General features: G+C 43.2%; 2 protein-coding genes across 4 annotated transcripts in view; one reads left to right on the top strand and one right to left on the bottom strand.

The window, feature by feature from the left end:
- The window catches only part of PIH1D2 (PIH1 domain containing 2), a 24,145-nt gene extending 21,808 nt beyond the window's left edge, over window positions 1-2,337 (bottom strand). The window contains exons 1-2 of one of the 2 annotated variants that reach the window (XM_069947148.1): window positions 2,257-2,298; window positions 1,236-1,300 (exon numbers count right to left, since the gene is read on the bottom strand). The gene's annotated coding sequence lies outside the window, so the exon portion shown is untranslated. Of the gene's footprint in view, window positions 1-1,235; window positions 1,301-2,256 lie in introns of both variants that reach the window. The other variant, XM_069947147.1, reaches the window with a different exon arrangement.
- NKAPD1 (NKAP domain containing 1) overlaps window positions 1-13,169 on the top strand; it is a 23,796-nt gene extending 10,627 nt beyond the window's left edge. Inside the window, exons 2-7 of one of the 2 annotated variants that reach the window (XM_069947153.1) lie at window positions 1,907-1,983; window positions 3,608-3,705; window positions 5,337-5,390; window positions 5,947-6,105; window positions 11,246-11,299; window positions 12,355-13,169. In XM_069947153.1, the coding sequence (XP_069803254.1) occupies window positions 1,915-1,983; window positions 3,608-3,705; window positions 5,337-5,390; window positions 5,947-6,105; window positions 11,246-11,299; window positions 12,355-12,859 (939 nt within the window). In that variant the 5' untranslated portion in view covers window positions 1,907-1,914 and the 3' untranslated portion in view covers window positions 12,860-13,169. Of the gene's footprint in view, window positions 1-1,906; window positions 1,984-2,465; window positions 2,555-3,607; window positions 3,706-5,336; window positions 5,391-5,946; window positions 6,106-11,245; window positions 11,300-12,354 lie in introns of those variants that run through there. The other variant, XM_069947154.1, reaches the window with a different exon arrangement.
- The last annotated feature ends 6,540 nt before the right edge of the window (window positions 13,170-19,709 follow it).

Below are 19,709 nucleotides of genomic sequence, written 5' to 3' on the forward strand. Positions count from 1 at the left end.
TAAGAGACGTGAGCTCCTGCTTGTAAGAGGTCTCCAGGCGCTGCACAAATTGCTCCATCTCCTGTCTGGTGGGGAGCAGCTTCATTTGTTCCTGCCAGTCCCAGGGAGGTGTAGAGGCTACGGGCTCCTGGCTTTGCCCCATAGAGGCCGGCTGTGACGAAGTGCGGGACGCCATGTGCTTTGGGGAAAATGGCGCTGCAGTAGCTGATAAGGGCCGCCCTCGCACCACACTGCTCTCCTGAGCCTCCGCAGCTCCGTCTCCCCCCTCAGAGGCTTGTTGTGTGGCGGGCTCCGCTGGAGCTTGTACCGGCTCCCTAGTGTGGGCTGACCTGAGGCTCCTGTGTCTGGAGCGGGGAATCTCCGTTGCGGTCCCCGAGCTGTGGTCCTCCTGTGGCGGGATGCTGCCGCGTCTGAACCGGGGCGCGAGGAAGTCGTCCAGGCGGCTCTGCCGAGGTGCAGACCGCAAGCACCAGGTGTCGGGCGGTGATTGCCTTCCCCTCCTGCTCATATGGCCGAGCAGCAGGGACAGTTAGAGAGGGATTCGGCGGCAGAATGGAGCTTCGTGGCGGGAGTGCTGCACTCCGCCTTTACCAAACCACGCCCCCTCGTGTCCATGTGTTATATGTGTATAGAGATGTAGTGTCCATGTGTTATATGTGTATAGAGATGTAGTGTCCATGTGTTATATGTGTATAGAGATGGAGTGTCCATGTGTTATATGTGTATAGAGATGGAGTGTACATGTGTTATATGTGTATAGAGATGGAGTGTACATGTGTTATATGTGTATAGAGATGGAGTGTACATGTGTTATATGTGTATAGAGATGGAGTGTACATGTGTTATATGTGTATAGAGATGGAGTGTACATGTGTTATATGTGTATAGAGATGGAGTGTCCATGTGTTATATGTGTATAGAGATGGAGTGTCCATGTGTTATGTGTATAGAGATGTAGTGTACACGTGTTATATGTGTATAGATCCTGGATTTAGTGTACATGTGATGGACACTACATCCAGGATCTATACACATATAACACATGTACACTATATCCAGGATCTTTACATGTATATGTGTTATGGCAGTGTTATACAAGTATAGTTACAGTATGTATGTATGATGGTGATATACATGTATAGATCCAGTATGTAATGTAGATGCAGTGTAATGCATTTTTGATCCTGTTGGTAGTGTACATGTGTATATTTCCAGTATGTAATGTAGTCACTAACCGACTCCATTGATTCAAGTCTGTTCTCAGACGGGAGTACACTACGGTATACGCTGGCAACCTTTCCTGAAAGGATGAATACAAATAGTGGGGGATTAGGCTGAAAACTTGATGGGAACATAGTCTTGTACATGTATAGATCCTGTATGGAGTGTAGATGTGGTGGTGTTATACATGCATAGATTCTGTATGTGGTGGTGGCGTTATACACGTATACATTCTGTATGTGGTGGTGGTATATGTTTTGTATGTGGTGGTGGGGTAATACATGTATACATTCTGTATGTGGTGGTGGCGTTATACATGTATACATTCTGTGTGTGGTGTAGGAGTGTTATGTTGTGGTGTTAAACATGTATAGATCCTGTATACATATAGTGTAGATGTATAACCTCAGAAATCCAGCACATCCAATATAAGCCGCAATGTATTTGAAATCCATAGGAACAGTCCTAAAAAACACTCTAAGCACTTCTCATCTTATTGGTTCTTAGTCACAGGTTTGTATGATGAGACTTCTAACATACACCCTGCAGGCATTGAGGAATAGCTTTCACATGGCTGTAAGTCTATAGAGAGGTGAGGAGGAGATCACAAATGTTTAATGAGTAAATTGTTGGTTGCACAGCAGATGCCGGATCCTAATGACTTCTTATCATTTACTTCTTATAGATTTTACAATGTCCCGTGTCCCTCTTGGAAAAGTTTTGCTAAGAAATGTTATTCGACACACAGATGCTCATAACAAGGTAGGCAACCCTGTCTGCTCAACCTAACGCGCCTCCTTTTTGGCACATCCATAAAATATGTACACACGTGTGTTGTTTACAATGTTACTGTCCATGAAACTGGTAAGTTACTAAAACATGAACATTTCTGTAGATAGAAATTGGTAAAACCCTCTTGGCGCCTGTGCACATGGCATTACTACAGATCTGTGTATAGTGGATGTGCAGTACAGCGGGCCCATACTTCACCTCCATACGGACACTTTCTCTATCAAGCATTCTTACAGAACTTACATTCAGGATAGCTGGGTTCAGTTACAGGATGGATTATGGAGGTTATGGGGGAGATTTATCAAACATGGTGTAAAGTGAAACTGGCTCAGTTGCCCCTAGCAACCAATCAGATTCCACCTTTCATTTTCCAAAGAGTCTGTGAGGAATGAAAGGTGGAATCTGATTGGTTGCTAGGGGCAACTGAGCCAGTTTCACTTTACACCATGTTTGATAAATTTCCCCCGTTGTCTTAAAGGCACCATACAGTAGCACCTGAAGTGCACATAAACCAAAGGGACTCAATATGCCACCATACAGGGTGTGTACTTGTATACATAGTCCTTTAGAATGTAATATGATATTTATATTTGATATATATCCTCCACTTCCTGAATTCTTTCTCATCACATATCTGGTTCTCAGTCACCTTCCAGGTTCACCTCCATCCTTTGCTAGCGTGCTCCTTAGTTTGGTCACTGGTACAAGAGTACTGGGAAAATATAAACCCATCCGCCGTAACATTAAAACAACTGACAGGTGAAGTGAATAACATTATACTGATAATGGTGGCTATCAGTGAGTATTAGGCAGTAATTGCATAGTCCGTTCTTGAAGTTGATGTGTCAGAAGCAGAAAAATGGACAATTTAAAGGGAACCTGTCACCCCCTGTGCCGGGGTGCCAGGCTACAGCCCCCTATACTTGCCTGATCCCGCCGGGTCCAGCTTCTGGATCCGGTCGGGTCACGGAGATCTCAGCCGCTGCAGCCCGGCGCGCGCGTTGAGAGATGAGTCCAACGCTCATAGAGAATGACGGAGAGTCCAGCGCTCCGTCATTCTCTATGAGCGTTGGACTCATCTCTCAGTGCGCACGCCGGGCTGCAGCGGCTAAGATTTGCGGGACCCGGCGAGATCAGGTGAGTATAGGGGGCTGTAGCGGGGGGTCGGGAGCCTGTCACACCGGCACGGGGGGTGACAGGTTCCCTTCAAGGATCTGGGGATACCTAAACAGCTGGGTCACCGTATCTCCAAACTGGCTGGTCTTGTAGGGTGTTCCTGATGAGCAGTGGTTAGTACCTACCAAAAGTAGTCTGAAGAAAGACAACTGGTGAATAAATGCACATAGGTTTACTAGGCTCCTTGATGCATGTGGGATTCAAAAGCTATTCCATGTGGACAGATATGATTAGTTTTGCTATCTTCCGCAGTGAGTATGCTTAGGGATTTCTGGTATAGTGAGCTTGCTGGCAGCTTATTTTGCAGCCTTCCATCCTGCCGAGCAGCGAAGAAGCTGCAGTTTCAGAGCAAAAACACAAAGTCTTATGACATTTTTAAATCATGTTTTTCCTTCTCCTTCATATTTACTATGCCCAGATCCAAGAAGAATCTGAAATGTGGAAGATTCGGGAACTTGAGAAGCAAACAGAAGCTACTGGGACAAAACGGAGACGCGTGTCACCAGATCTTAACAGGTCAGTTATAGATTCTGAAAGCTGTGGCCTTATTTCAGCATTGTTTATTTATAGGAGGAGTCTGCATCACTATTGCAGAGAGAAAGCCAAAGCAACAGGGTCTAGGTTTTCATAATTGAAAGAAACTGGGCTAAGAAAAGTGTAGCACTATCACCTGTGAAAAGCAGAGTCACCACCTTAAGATCAGACTGCGTTCCCACAGAGGATGAATAAATGTGGCTGACGCCATGCACCTGCATAGTTTAGTCCGCATGCCTTTAATGCAGAATTTGTGAACCCTTGTGTGGAGGTACACTTTAAAGGAAATGTGTCATCAAAAAATGACTTATTGTTAAAAGGGAACCTATCACCTGCTAGATTCTAATAGGACATGTGACCGTACTTTTATTTAGAAAGTCCACTGTCATTAATAATAAATCTTCTTTTTCTGAATATGTAAATGAGGAGGTTTGGTGCACTTGGGGTGGTCCTGTAGCCCTGAGTGCTTTGCTCAGCCTACTGACTCCTGCAGCACTCCTCTGAATACCTATGAATGTTAATAAGAGCTCTGCAGAAAGAGACGGCAGAGAGTGATGTCACCGCAAAGCACTGTGATAAATATTCATAAGGAGGTGTGCTGTAAGAACTAGCAGGCAGATCTGGTCTTACTCCCCATCCCCTGGCCTATTACAGTCTATTAGCAGGTTAGATCTGTCTAACCTGCTGATAGATACCCTTTAAATAAAGTTTTTATGTTAAAAATATAAACCTGAAATGAAGGTGAGACTGCTTGTTCTGTCTGTAATGATATAGAGGAGGCTGCTGAAAAGTGCAGAATTGCAGCAAAAGTTGACACCTGTAGATATGACCTCTGCACAGGTCAGTGGGGTCCCAAAGGGTTGAACCTCTACTCATCAAAGTCATGGTCTGCCTTAGCGATATTATATCACTTTATGGGAAATATCTTACAGAACTTCATTAAGTAAGATCATACTTGTCGGCCATTGGTTTCAGCAAGCTAGATGCTATTGCAGTCACAAGCTTATTATTTGTTAGCTTATTTGATACCCTAATGGTGCGTTTACACAGGCTGATTTATCTGACAGAATTTGGAAGCCAAAGCCAGGAATGGATTTGAAAAGAGGAGAAATCTCAGTCTTTCCTTTATGACCTGTTCCCTGTTTATAGTCTGTTCCTGGTTTTGGCTTCAAAGATCTGTCAGATAAATTTCCCTGCTCTTTGCTGCCGCTGTTCCACACAGGAGCGAGTGGGTGAGTGCGGGAGGGGCTGCAGGGAGGCTGCCCAGGTGATCGCTTATCGTCCAGGCAGCCCATAGGATATAGCAGCGATCTGCTGGCGCCGCTCCTATTTCACGGAGCGACTGCGGCAGATCGTTGCTATATAAGTCGTTTATCTTTTCAACATGAACGATGTCTGCTGATGGTTGCCTCCTACTCTACGGGACGATTATCGGCCGATAATCGTTCCGTGGAATAGGGCCTTTAGACTGTCAATTTTTTTATCTGTGTGATAGTTGTATTGATCTTGTACATTTTTTTTGTGCTTATATATAATTTATTTTATTTATTTATTACCTTTTGCACGTTCTGTATGTACTATTCCTTTACTGACTGCTCTTCTCCCCTGTACAGATGGGATCACAATGGTTATAAGGAGCTGTATCCTGAAGAGTTTAATGATAACAGGTAGGCTTTTCCACAGTGTATGTGAACCCAATATATATATGCTGCATGTGAACATAACATAAAGCCTCATCCCTATCTGTTTTACTGTCCCTACAACCTTTCGGAGGCTCTGCATACTTATAATTTTAAACAGTTTTTTTTTCTATTGGTGTGTACTGAGTCCATCAGAAAAAAAGCCCTGCCATGCTAAAATGGATGCCGTAATATAATAGAGATATACTCTCACTTAAAGGAATATCTTCTAAAGAATATCTCATTAATATGGTGCTGTACAGGGGCGTCACAAGCCTGCACACAGAATGTCTACAAGAGGGACCTTGTGTGCCTATATCAGGTTCTTTCTATCTCTAGTGTATCAGTGTTGTTCCCTATTCAGTGTATTACTATTAATAAAAGAATTATAATAATAATGCTATGACCATAATCTAAAGAAATATTCTATCTTTTAGCACTGTATTGTTCTATGTCGTATCCCTTTAAATGGCTCTGTAGCATGACTGAAGTTTGGGTGGGAATGCTACTCAAATAACTAACAAATTGATATATTTATTGTAAGGAGCCGGATGAGATCTGATGGCTTTGATGCTGAAGGAAGCCAAGAAAGTGCCCGAAAGGAATCTGCAGCAGCAGCAGAAATTACTCTAAGACAAAGTGCACTGAGCGTGCGGGCATTGAACAAGAAGTACTACGAGTGTGAGTCTAGCATTCCAGACAGGTGAGTGTATTTTCTGTCATCCTGCAGGTGGCAGCATGGGAATGTATAAAATCTAAGGTTAAGCTGACATCACATTTGTCTTGTACAGCGTGTACGACATGGTATCCTAGTCCCCATAATGAAATATTATACATATTATTAATAAAGACACAACAACCAGATCTGTGGAAGAAATTTGGCCGCGATGTTTATTGTTTCTTTTATCCAATAATAACCATATGTTTATTTCAAACTTCATATAAATTTAAAAACATACGAAACCATTAACATAAAACATGTCCAGCCCTGTGTTGGGCGACTAACACACCCCATAATAAACATCGCGACAAGAATAGGTCCAAAGTAAATGGGGAGGGAGGGAGGGCAGCTCTTCTCTTCACCAACGGACTGCTGCGCCTCGCTCCTGCTCCTTCTTTTATACTGCTCATGCTGTACTCCTCGTGAGATCCAACGCCGGGTGCTTGCCCACGCAGATCTTCAGGTGCCACAAAGGAACGTTGGCCACTACCATCAACATACTTAGGTGACAGGATACCATGTGTACCCCCCCCCTTTACTGGTGCTCTGCTCCACGGGCGCGGGTACTCACATGGTATCCTAGTCCCCATAATGAAATATTATACATATTATTAATAAAGACACAACAACCAGATCTGTGGAAGAAATTTGGCCGCAATGTTTATTATTGTTTCTTTTATCCAATAATAACCATATGTTTATTTCAAACTCCATATAAAGTTAACAACATATCAAACCATTAACATAAAACATGTCCAGCCCTGTGTTGGGCGACTAACACACCCCACCAAGGCCATGTGATGTCACATGGCCTCCCCAACACATCGCAGCCACTTGTCAATGATATCCTGCAGACCACAATGAAAAACATTGTTGCCCACATCGGACATATGTACAAAATCGTCCCTAAAAAATCCCGGCAACGAGCCCTCAAGATCAATATGGCGATGAGAAAGTCCCCCTAGAGTTGGCAGGAATTTCTCCATCGCCCTATTGATGCGCTTGCGAATTTTGTTTAAAAATTTTAAATCTTTTGCCGTCCAGGCCAAGCGATTAATGATCTCAGAGTAAACAAAGTAAGTCAGAGGGAGCAAATCCCGCAATAAAATAAAATCTGACTTCATGCGGACCAGTAAGTCCACCGTTCGGGATTTACCCAGATCATTACCCGCCAGGTGGACTATAAGGAGGTGTGGAAGCGGCCAGGTACGTTTCAATTTAGAGATCTTGGATACCAACTCTGACCAACATAAACCCTTAAACCCAAACCAATAAATGACAACTTTATTAACATCATAACCCAGGTTTGCCATACCACGCTTAGTAAAGGCTCTCCGCATAGACCAATGAATAAAGGAGTGTCCAATAATCCAAATAATGGTCTTACCTAGGAAATAATAAAAAGGTTAAACCAACAATTGCGGACGGACATAGATTTTATATCTGTGTGAATGCCATCTCCCCAGCCTCTTGATGACCGACTCAGAAAGACCTAAGGACGCCACTTCAGTAGCAGCGCCCACTCTAAATGAGTGAGAGGAAAACTTTTTTCCTTCCAGGCCCAGGTGTTTCAGTGATTTCTTGAGTACTACATTAAACTGTGCCCTGGTCAGACTAGATTTATCCAGATGCATGAAAAGCGGTCCGTGATCAAAAGATCTCACAGCAAGCCATTCACGCATGGTCCTAACAGGGCAGTAGGCGGGGTCATGTAAAGAATTCAGTAAAACCCACGAACCTAAACCTTTCTGGTCAGTTTTTTATTTCTTAACAAATACAGAAACAGAATTGACACCCAACCGAAGGTCGGATAATAAGAGAGGAGAGAGAGACGACTTATTGTCAGCAGTAAATTCACCAACTCTCAAAGCAGCAAAAAAACGCCAAAACAAATGCCGCCGTAAATAAGCATGTCTCATAGGGAGAATAACAGACTACAGCCAGTGCAGAACATAATCTCCTCAATAGAGCCAGAGAGAGAGGTCTGGTTTTAACCCCAGGTAGGCCAACACGACCATAACCTTTCAGCAATTGCTTTATAAAAAATTCCTTCGTAAAATCAAACACACCCAGCAGTTTAAAAAAGAAAGCCAAACCGGACAAAAATTTGACAATGCTGGCAGCAGAGTATCCAGCACCCATCAGCTCAGACACAAACAGCAAGCCAGCGTCCACCGAGGACGAAAAGGCGTCCAGATGACGAACCGAACAAAAAGTAGTCCACTTAGACTACGCAGTCGAGTAACTGGCCCAGGTATTCTTGGCTAAAGAATTGCGCAAGTGCACAGCAGTTGCCTTAGTAACTCTCCGACCTCCAGCTGACCCTCCCCAGGCACAGGCAGGGCAGACTCTCCTCCCCCGGGTTGTAAATCTTCCTGGGACGGATCTTCCAGCAGCGCAGCAGCAGTCTTCTGTCTCCTCCTGACATCAGGCCTCCGAGATGACATTCTCCTGTTCAGTTCAGCAATGGGCAGGAGCACTCAGGACCGGAGCTCCTCACAGCAGGTCAGGGCAGCTCTTCTCTTCACCAACGGACTGCTGCACCTCGCTCCTGCTCCTTCTTTTATACTGCTCATGCTGTAGTCCTCGTGAGATCCAACGCCGGGTGCTTGCCCACGCAGATCTTCAGGTGCCACAAGGGACGTTGGCCACTACCATCAACATACTTAGGTGACAGGATGCCATGTGTACCCCCCCCTTTACTGGTGCTCTGCTCCACGGGCGCGGGTACTCACAATCCGTGAAAGGGTTGCTGGTGTATACTAAGGAACATAGACAGCAGCCCAATGAGTTTGATGTAGTCGACTGGTACACTATCAGCCCATTTTCTGAACATATGTTTATATTGCAAGACTAAAAGGCACAGGCAGACGAGCTTTTCCATCCTGGGGGGGGAAAAATACAGTACTGCTAATAGCATACAATTTGTCACTAGTTGATAATGTTTGGCCCATTAAACTATGTGCACCTGCTGTCCATATGTTGCAGTAAATGCTGGCACCACCTTTTGAGAGGTTGCTAACTAGAGATGAGCGAATCCCTCATCTAAAAGAGGTGAAGCGTTTTGTTTGATCAGTGCTCCACTCCCTGCCGCTCCCAGGATTGGATCCAGCTTTTCCCAGCATTATGGAAGGAGTGGCAGGGAGCGGAGCAGCGCTGAAAGGCTGACTGCTTGATGAGTGGAGCACTGATCAACCAAAGAGTTTAGATGTGCGAATCGCCCAGTATCGGAATTTGTGGGAAAGGTGAACTGGTTGATTGGTATAGAGAGGTACACATATGAGAAACGAAAAGCTAGCAGGAAATTTGAGAAGCTTTGGGGAAGGTGGATGGCTATACCTGAACTTGCGTCCCCAGGCCCCCGCACATAAAGCTAAGCTATGTTGTATACAAGCTAGAAGGATAGTTTGTGTCTCCTCTTTAGCCCTCTGCTTACCACATGTCGGTAGACATTATGAAGATCTTAGCCTATCTAGGCTCTTTACTTTCTTCTTCTTTTTTTTAGTCTATTACTTGAAAATATTCAGGCTGTAAAGTGATGTCATGGTTTTTGGAACGTTGCACTTTATGTATGTTCACATAGACTGTGGAACGGGAAAGTTTGGGGGGTGGGGGGGGAGGTCGTGGGGTTAGGGTGGGTATGGGTCGGAGGGTATGCCCTCCGGAGAGTTTTTTGTTTATATTGGGAGAAAATTGTTTTGTGAAAACGTTCAATAAAAATATTGATTCAAAAAAAGATGTGCGAATCGCTCATCTCTGTTGCTAACATATATGTATGCCAAATGTACAGGGGAAATGTGGTTCAGGGACATCGTCAAATTTGCACCTGGCTTTTGGAGATGCTGCATCAGATAATCCAACTCTGCAATGCCTGAGGCAGCTTCTGCTATGAGGATTGGCTTCTGGCGTCATAAAGTTGGCAAACCATGACGGCCATGTCTGGTGATGCATCTCCTATCACCAATTGCACATTTTTCTTGGAGATGTATTTAGTGACATTGTGACTTCAAGGAAGTTTAAGGTATGCATGCTATAATATTGTAGGGCTGAATAAAGGTTTATATCCATAATTTAACCATCTAGGATTTAACTTGTGTTAGGCTAGGTTCACACTGCGTTTTCAGCATCCATTTAACGCATCCGTTTTTTGCAAAAAACGCATGAAAAACGGATTGCAAAAAACGGATTCATTTGTGTGCATCCGTTCCATTGAATTCCATTATAAAAAAAAAAAAAACGGATCCGTTTTTTGGGGCGGACCAAAAAACGTTGCTGACCCTATTTTTCTGGACGTTAAAAAAAACGGATCCGTTAAACGGATGCTGAAAAAGCAGTGTGAACCTAGCCTTACTCATGTTTTTTTAAGAGGTTATCCATGCTTTAAAACCAAATAATCTAAAATAACAAGCAAGCAGTTACTCGCTTTTCCCATCCCACGCTGTTTCTCTCAGTTCAGGCTCTGGCCAGCACCCCGTTCTCACTTCTGGAGTGAATGTCACATAGCTGCTGCCGCCAGTCAGTGATCACGGGTGCCAACCAGAGCCTGAATGGGGGGGGGGGAGGATATCAGGGCAGGATCAGAGTGGTGAGTAACTGCTTACTATTTTAAATCACTTGGGGGCATTTTAACTATTATCATTATTATTTTTTCTTTTTTTTTTAACTTAATTAAATACTGAGCTCTGAGTATTTTGGGCAATAAATAAAGATTTTCAGCATGTTGAAACTCACTTTGTGTAATCTAAGTGTGTAGACTTTGTAGACAATTGTTAACCTTTTGTGAATTGTTTTATTAAATCTACTTTTATAAAAAAACAGAAGGTGCAACAGCAACCCACAGGTGCAAGGGCTTACCATATATATACTCCTCCTAGTGTACACATGATAAACATCTGCTCTGTTTATTGTGTGTACACTGGGAGGAGTATATACGGCAAGCCCTTGCACCTGTGGGTTGCTGTTGCACCTTCTGTTTTTTTTTTTGTCTGCACTTAAGCCACAAGCAGCGTGCAACCTGCAGTGTGAACAGAGTCATAGATATGCTGCCAATTTCTTTTCCTTTTTTTTTCTATTAAATCATTTAGTACAGTTACAAACTTTTATTTCTTTTCCTGGTTTCCAGGTGGGGTCATAGCGGTTATAAGGAGCTGTATCCTGATGAATTTGACACAGACAGGTTTGTTTGGTGAATTACAATTCATATATACTGCTGGAAGTAGTTGCTGTAATGGAGCATGAAGGAAGACTATGACCTATTTGTATCAGCCAGTTAGAGCACAATATAATAATAGGACTGAACATAATATTCAGTATTCCACCCCTGTACATCTTCCTTCTTTGTTCCTTCGTGTTGCACTATACAGTTAAAATGGCTTATGAGTTAAGCGCTGGATTAATAAAGATAAAATATTAATCTTTCTTCTTGTAGTCCAAGAGGGAACATGGTGAAAGTCTGTAAATGAAAAGAACCTGTATTTACCATATGGACAGCAGTGTCCTCATGAGACAACTCTGGAGTAAATAGAAATTTTCAAGCAGGCGGGGGAACGGCGGAACATAATAAACAAACCCTACTTACCTCTCCCTGTGCCTCCACAGCACTCTCACCACTGCGGGACCCCCGCCAATGTCACTACCCGTCTGGATTGCCCTCTCTGCCTGTCAGTGACTGAGGCAGGACACCGCTGCAGTCACTGTTTGGCTGAATGGGCAATCCATCAGCCTTGGGGGGGGCAATAGGAGTTCCGTCGGGGATCATGGAGCATTTGGCACAGCTCTTCAGAGACAGAGGGAGGGGTAAGAAGTGCTTGATTATTATGTTCCGCCCCTGCCTGCTTGCAAATTATTATTTTTTCTGGACTTCTCATTTAATATACACAAAATGATTTCAACCCATATAAATTACATTTTATTTTTATATAATACTAGATACTATGTACAAGTTTCGGAAAGTGTATGTGTCACTATGTTGCTTTGCACTGATTGTTGTGTCGTCGCGCAGATCAGGTTGCTCTTGCTGCAATGTATGCTGGGCAAGTTTTGTGCACAAGCCCTAATTATAAGTGCACAGAACTGAGAACCAACGCAAGATGTATTCACAGCAGCCCAATCTTTTGGTATTGGCTGCAACTGCATGCAGATTGGCGAAAAGCCACATGGTGACAGCTACGCTTTCAATGCTATAAGTATGTTATCTGAGGGTGATGACTTTTCAAAAAATTCTTTTGACAGTGATGTGGAAGAAAGGAGAGGCAAAAAAACAACCAATGGAGAAGATAAATCTAGACGCAAAGACCAGAAGGAGCAGGAATCCCATAAACGCAAACGGTCAAAGAAAACCCACAAGAAAAAGCAGAAGAAGCGTTCACATAAAAAGCTGAAAAAGAGGAAAAAAGAGCAGGAAGAGAGCACAGAATCCTCAAGTGAAAGCGATAGCTCAGACCATGTAGAAAAGAAACCAAAGAAGTCCAAGCGGAAGAAGAAGACTCGGAAAAAGACTTCAAAAAAGCAGCCATCTTCATCTGGACAGGATAGCGACACCTCAAGCAATGAGATGAGCAGCACTGAAGATCACGATGCAGAGGAACATAAAGAACGATGGACTGAGAAATCCAGCAGGAAACATCACCGAAGATCGAAAACTAAAAAAGACTCTGAGACAGAAGCCAGGAAAAGCAGGAGGACCAACTGGAAAGTGGCCAAAGACGAGAGCTCAGAAAGTTCTGATGACGACTAGCGCTAGTCACTCCACCTCAGACTGGTTTACTTTACTAAAAACAAGATAAATAGGCAAATGCTTATTCTTCAACCATTTCGTATGTGCAATATGAGGTCTTTTTTTTTTTGTTTGTTTTTTCGTTTTTTTTATAAAAAGATACAAATGATGACTTTTAGCCAGACCGAGCGAGTGTTGGTAATTTGCATCTTTGCATTGGGGCAGATGTATAAAGGCATCTAGTTCGGCATGCAACTTTACAAGCGTTTCCCTCTTAAGAATTTTTTTGTAGAATGTTTCTGTGCCGTGGAATAAATGTCAAACTCGGAAATGACGGAATTAATAATATTTCAAATGTAAGGAAGGCTGAGAACAAAACAAAAAAAAACACCTCATTGTGTAATATAGTATGTTTCTACTGAGTAGTACAATGAATAAAAAGATAGGTTGTTTTATACCAGAGATGTCCGGTGGTCATGTAGGGCAGTGATTCTCAAACGCATTAGTAAGATGCCTCCCAGTATGTCTACCAGTCGGCCAGATGTTAACAGGACGATCTAAATATGAGACGCTTGTCCTGGTAGAGGGAATCTATTACAAATTATATAAAGCTAGCTATACACGTAAGAGAACTGTTGGCTGAACAAACCAGCTTTTTTTCTCGATTCCCCTTATATACATGCCCAAATGCATGCATGTGCTCTCTCTAGTAAGTGGGGGAAAGCCACTTCCAGACTCTGCTGGTGGTACTTTATCTCCCAGAGGCTATAGAATCAGGCAGCTGGAATCCAACATGCTAATAGGAGGCCCCCATACACTTTAGATGGTCAGCCGGTCTCTGAAATCAGATGTTGTGGCCAATCTATTGTGTATAGCTAGCTTGACAGCACACAAGTAGTTAGCCTGCAAGCGTGAACTTGTGATTTTCTTCTTTGTGAAGACTGGAGGCTATGTTGCAGTTTCTGTTTAAAAAAAAAAAAAAAAAAAAAGTCTGTATTCTAGACTCTTCCCATGTTAGATACCTATGAGAATAGAATCTGAATAGATTTGCTTGTTACTGCTATGTAATAATTCACATGAATGGTAGCTTCACACATAACTGAACCGCAGCGGATTTCTTGCTTCGCTGCGAATGCCTTAACTGTCTTTTTCAATAGGATTACATACTTGGGATGGGTTCACACTACGGAATCCATGCAGATAAGTTTTGGTGGATTCCGTCACTCATACCCGCTCACGGCGGCGGCCCTATCCGCCCATGCCATAGACACGATTCTATGGCCATACGGATTCTGCCTTCCGATGAAAACTGACATGTCAGTTCTTTTGGCGGACAGCGGAATTGGCCCGGACATAGAATGGTGTCTATGGAGCTGGCAGATACACAGGTCGCCGTGAACGGGTACGAGCCACGGAATCCGCCAGAACTTATCCACACAGATTTCGTAGTGTAAACCTACTATTGGAGCAGAATTGTCATCCTGCTGCAAGCATGCACGTGACAGCCCCCTTAACACCCCACGGCTTGGTGCATACATTACCGGGCCACGGGGGGGTTAAGGTGGCTTTTTTTACATACTCACAGCGGGGTGACAATTCCGCTGCCAGTATGTAATCCTATTGAAAGTGACAGGAGGGGAATTGCAGAGGATTTTTCTGCATACTCGCAGCATGAAACCGCTGCAATTAAGTTACATGTAAACCCACCCCAAGGCTGCGTTCACACATCATACTTTTCATAAAAATAATGTCTGTTTACAATTAAAACAACAGCTGTTCTTTTTCATAATGCAGTGATTTGCATTGAAGTCAGACACAACGTATTGAGCAACGGCTGTCTGAATAATAATCATGTCATTTATTTCTGGCTGTTGTCCATAGACTTTAAAGGAGTTATCCAGTGCTACAAAAACATGACTACTTTCTTGCAGAGATAACACGACTCTTGTCTCTAGATCAGGTGTGGTTTGCAATTAATCTCCATTCACTTCAATGGAACTGAGCAGCAAACCCCCGCCCAAGCTGGAGACAAGAGTGGGGCTGTCTCTGGAAGAAAGTGGCTATGTTTTTGTAGCGCTAGATAACCCCTTTAATGCAATTTTTCATCTAAAACAAAGGCCGTTGTTTACACATTGTGAAAACATTGCCTAAAACATCTTCATAGTCCCAAAGAGTTGTAGAGGTTAGGAAAAATGGTCTATCTACCAATCTAATAGGAAATATTGCTGGTTTATTGTACAAAAGACTAAAGTATGGTCACTTCATGTAAAGCTGTGGTTTACTGTATATTACTGTTAAAATCACTGGTGAAGCAAGGTTGTTTTATTCAACTTTTGTAGCATATATCCTTATCGTACAACTTATAAAGATGCAAACATGGAGGAGATGCGATGGCCAAAATCCTTCCTGAGTTCACCTTGGAAATGACAGGAGAGGTATCCTCAGCGGATTTCACTGTGAACTCGCAGTTTGAAATCCACTGCAGATATGTTACATGTGAATCTAGCTTTAAAGGAAACCTGTCACCGCCCACGCCCGCCCGACCCCCCCCCCGGTGGAGCACCGTATACTTACCCCTTACCCGAAGTCCCGGTCCTGGACCCAGTCCTGCCGCTGCAATATCGCCATCGGAAGCCGTGCGTGCACTCATCTCTGAGTCAGACACTCATAGAGAACGACGGTTCCAGTCATTCTCTATGGGCGTCGGACTCATCTCAGATGAGTGTGCGCACGGCTTCCGACGGCGATATCACAGCGGCGGGAACGGGACTTCGGGGAAGGGGGTACGTATATGGTGCTCCACCAGGGGGTCGTGCGGGTGTCACCCTGGCACGGGGGGTGACAGGTTCCCTTTAAGTTAGCCATGTAATAAGCCATGTAATATGGCCTCCAGGGCCTATTACACGGGCCGATTATTGCACAATGAATAAATATATAGGTGTAAATGACGATCAATCAACGAACGAAAATTAGTTTATATGTCATTGATTGCATCTTTTGACCTTACCTCAAAGTCATTGTTAATCGTTCTGAAGTCTTTTAGTGTAAACATTCATCAGTATTCACAGTATTTGACTAAAGCAAATACAATCTTATTTAAGATAGTATTATCGACTTTTCGTAGCAATTTCTCACTTCGTCTAAATGCCTATTGTTTATATGAAAAAAAAAATAGCTGTATACACTCCGTCTGGGATTCCATGCAGCCGCACAAAAAACTGACATGTCCATTTTGTGTGGCTGCAATTCATTGGCCGCACGAAATTGACTGTGCAGACAAATGTAAAGTGTGGCTGCTGTCAGACTTTATATTGTCTGCTATGGTTAATTGGAATGCAGGCACACCAAGATGTGCCCGTATTCCAATTCAAAAGAAGTGATGTTCTTCTGCCCGGTACTGCAGTTCCGGCCGGGAAGAACTTCACAGACAGCGACACAGCTGTGTCACAGGACGGCCGCTGTTACATAGCACCTGAACCCAGAATTATAGTGTATTTACATGCGTCAGATTGTAACCAGATTTTTTTGATACTGAAAATCTGTTCTATTCATCTGAATAGGGTTTTGATTTCCGTATATGATGAATGGGACCCTTGCAGAAATTTCTATATGTCTGTCACATGTGAACTGACCCTAAGGTGTAAATGTGCCTGAATACACTTGTGCTGAACTTTTTTAAACATCTCCCCAAAAAAAGGACATTTCCTAAAATGCAAGCTATATACTAATAGTTTGCATGGGCTGACTCATGCCCTGACGTTTCAGCAATCCGCAAAATTCCATCTGTGTTTCATCGGTATTGTATTCCATCCGTATTTTTTGCTCATCCGCAAAAATTAAAGTGTGGTTAATAATAATCAAATCACTATTTGCGTATTGCGGATCCCCATAGGGTTCCAATTGCGTGTCCGTGGGGGAATTTAAGTCGGCACTAGGGCCTGTCTTTTTATGCGGTATGGATCACAGCCCTGTACACAGCTACAGATGTGTGAATGGAGCCATTGAAATACATTGATCCTATTTTCTGTCCGTAATTGCGGATCCGCAACTGGGGACAGAATTGTGGATATGTGAATATGGCCTTAAAGAGGTTTCTTATGAACAATCCCACTGGTCACTTCACTACTATTACACTGGACTCGGGTGCAGGGGTCACATATTAATGCCTGCCTTTTATATAATATTTTACATACCGGATTAGTCTGTTTGAATAAAAGCAATGACTGAACATATTGTAATGTTTTGTAATGACCTTAGCCACATATCCGTCATTGAATAATTAACCAGCAGTTTTCTCTTAGCAATATTTTCATGTTTATTTTATTCAACGCATGTAGTGACTATAAGGGTTTGTTCACACATTCAGTTTTATGTTTATTTCCTATTATTGAACTTGAAGCCATAAATGGAACTGAATAGAGGGAAAGTCTCCTATAGATGTTGATTTGTGATTAGAGATCAGCGAATTGGGTTCGAGTCCATCCGAACCCGAACGATCGGCATTTGATTAGTGGCGGCTGCTGAACTTTGATAAAGCTCTAAGGTTGTCTGGAAAACATGAGTACAGCCAATGACTATATCCATGTTTTCCACATAGCCTTAGGGTTTATCCAACTTCAGCAGCCACCGCTAATCAAATGCCGAACGTTCGGGTTCGGATGGACTCGAGCATGCTCCAGGTTCGCTCATCTCTATTTGTGACCTATACCTGGGTTTGTATTCAAAAATGGCATTTAAGGTCAGGGCTGTAAGAGGGAGCAAGAAGGCATTACATCCTACAGCAGTTGGGTTAACTACATATCAGACAAGGTGCCAAACCATAATGGTCATCATTCTATAATGTAGAAAATTGACAAACACATTGGCACAACCCCCTTCCTAACCGTTATACCAACTCTTAAAGTGTACATTGGATGAGACATGGTCACTTCTTAGGAGCAACAAGGAAGAGTGCCCACAGTATGCTGGAAGGTTGTGTTCCCAACTTCCCACATCGTGTTTTTAACATTAATACAATGTGGGGACACAGCCTAACACTCCTGTCCAGCTCCTGTGTGTATTGCATCTTCCTCTGCACTGCAGCCGCTAGTAAACGTGACCTTCACTAGAGGCTGCAGTACAACTGAAGAAACAGCCAGGAGCAAGGAGGGGTAATTGTTGAGTCCCTTTATAGTTAGCAGAGCTGCTTACTATCTGACCTGCAGGTGGCAGACACTAAGAAGAAATGTTTAGATCAATCCTTACTGCCCCCCCCCCCACACCTGCTGTGCTGATTGCATGGCAAACAGCATGGCAAGGAAATGGTTAAATGACTTAATCCCTCCTTGCTGGGAAAGGCGCAGTGCGCTTAGCATAACACATGGGAGACACGGAGTCTGGGCAAACAAGTGATGTAACCCCTTCCTCAATGGTACAGGCGCATTGTGCTTAGCACAGTGAGTAAGGGACAGTAAGCAAGGATCTGTACAGATCTCTACCTACTGTCTGGCTCCAAAAGGCTTACATGGGGATGCGCAGTGGAGTAGTTCCCTTGCCTCATTGGTAGAGCAGGCTGGCTGCAAGGGAACTATAAGTGGCAGAGCCAGTGCCTACCACTTCTTTAAACTGTTTCGCTAGTGAAAGTAGTGGCCTTTCACCGACATGTTAACCCTTCCACGGCATGTGTGGGGAGGGGGGACAGGGGTGTCTAGTGCCAAATAGGACCCTGATCTTACCCTAAAGATTTTAGAATCTGTCAAAGCATTTAGGAACTACACTGCGCCCATTTATTATAGAAACAATATTTTACAGCATGTTACTCAAGTGTGGATGTATACACGCCATTTTGTGTCTGTAACCATAGCCTCTATTTTGTTTTTTGAATAATTCTAAGAAATTTTTATTTTTATAAAGGGCAGGGCAGGGAGGAGCAGCAGATCTTTGTGACCGCCAAGAGACATCTGTGGTTTGATGGAAGATGATCCAAATATTTTACCCTCTCTGATCCAGCACTCTGTGTCTTCTGTGTCATTTGGTTCTCCGAGCGCTCATATTCAGATCTGACATATACAATTAGGAACTGAGGGGACATAACAGGGTGATTTCTCAGAAATGTGGTCCTTGGGGTCATAAACAGAACAAGAAAAGAGTTACTTCTAAATGTAACCCCAGCTACTCGCTTTTCACATCTGGGAACTTTGCAAGAAGACCTCCCCCCCCCCCCCCCCACACACACCCGACAATGAAAAAAGGGTCTGCAGCAAGGTAAGAAATTCTTCCATCTTTCTTTAAGTTTCACCCTCATAAGGGGGCGTACATCAGAATATAATAGATGTGATTAGTGACCTAGGTGAGAAAGGTTGAGAAGACTGAAATGTCTGCATTGGTATAATATTAAAATGCATGTTGAAAGAAATAGAATTGTTTATTGCATGTATAAGCTGAGTACTATAGAAGTATAATAATCAAAGTGTGAAAAATAAAAAAAAGGCTATTTTTCGTAGAAGGAGTGCTGTTGACTAGAGATAAGCGAACCTGGAGCATGCTCGAGTCGATCCGAACCCAAACTTTCGGTATTTGATTTAGTGGTGGCTGCTGAAGTTGGATAAAGCCCTAAGACTATGTGGAAAACATGGATATAGTCATTGGCTGTATCCATGTTTTCCAGACAACCTTAGAGCTTTATCCAAGTTCAGCAGCCCCAGCTAATCAAATGCCGAACGTTTGGGTTTGGATCGACTCGAACCCGGTTCGCTCATCTCTACTGTTGACTAGTCTTTAAATAAGCACCCAATAGAAAGCAGAGTGCAGTTACGCAGTCTCTTCTTTCTGGGTTATACAACACACACATATATATATATATATATATATATATATATATATATATATATAT

The sequence above is a fragment of the Dendropsophus ebraccatus genome, chromosome 12 (assembly GCF_027789765.1).
Source record: "Dendropsophus ebraccatus isolate aDenEbr1 chromosome 12, aDenEbr1.pat, whole genome shotgun sequence".
In the NCBI taxonomy this organism is placed as follows: domain Eukaryota; kingdom Metazoa; phylum Chordata; class Amphibia; order Anura; family Hylidae; genus Dendropsophus; species Dendropsophus ebraccatus.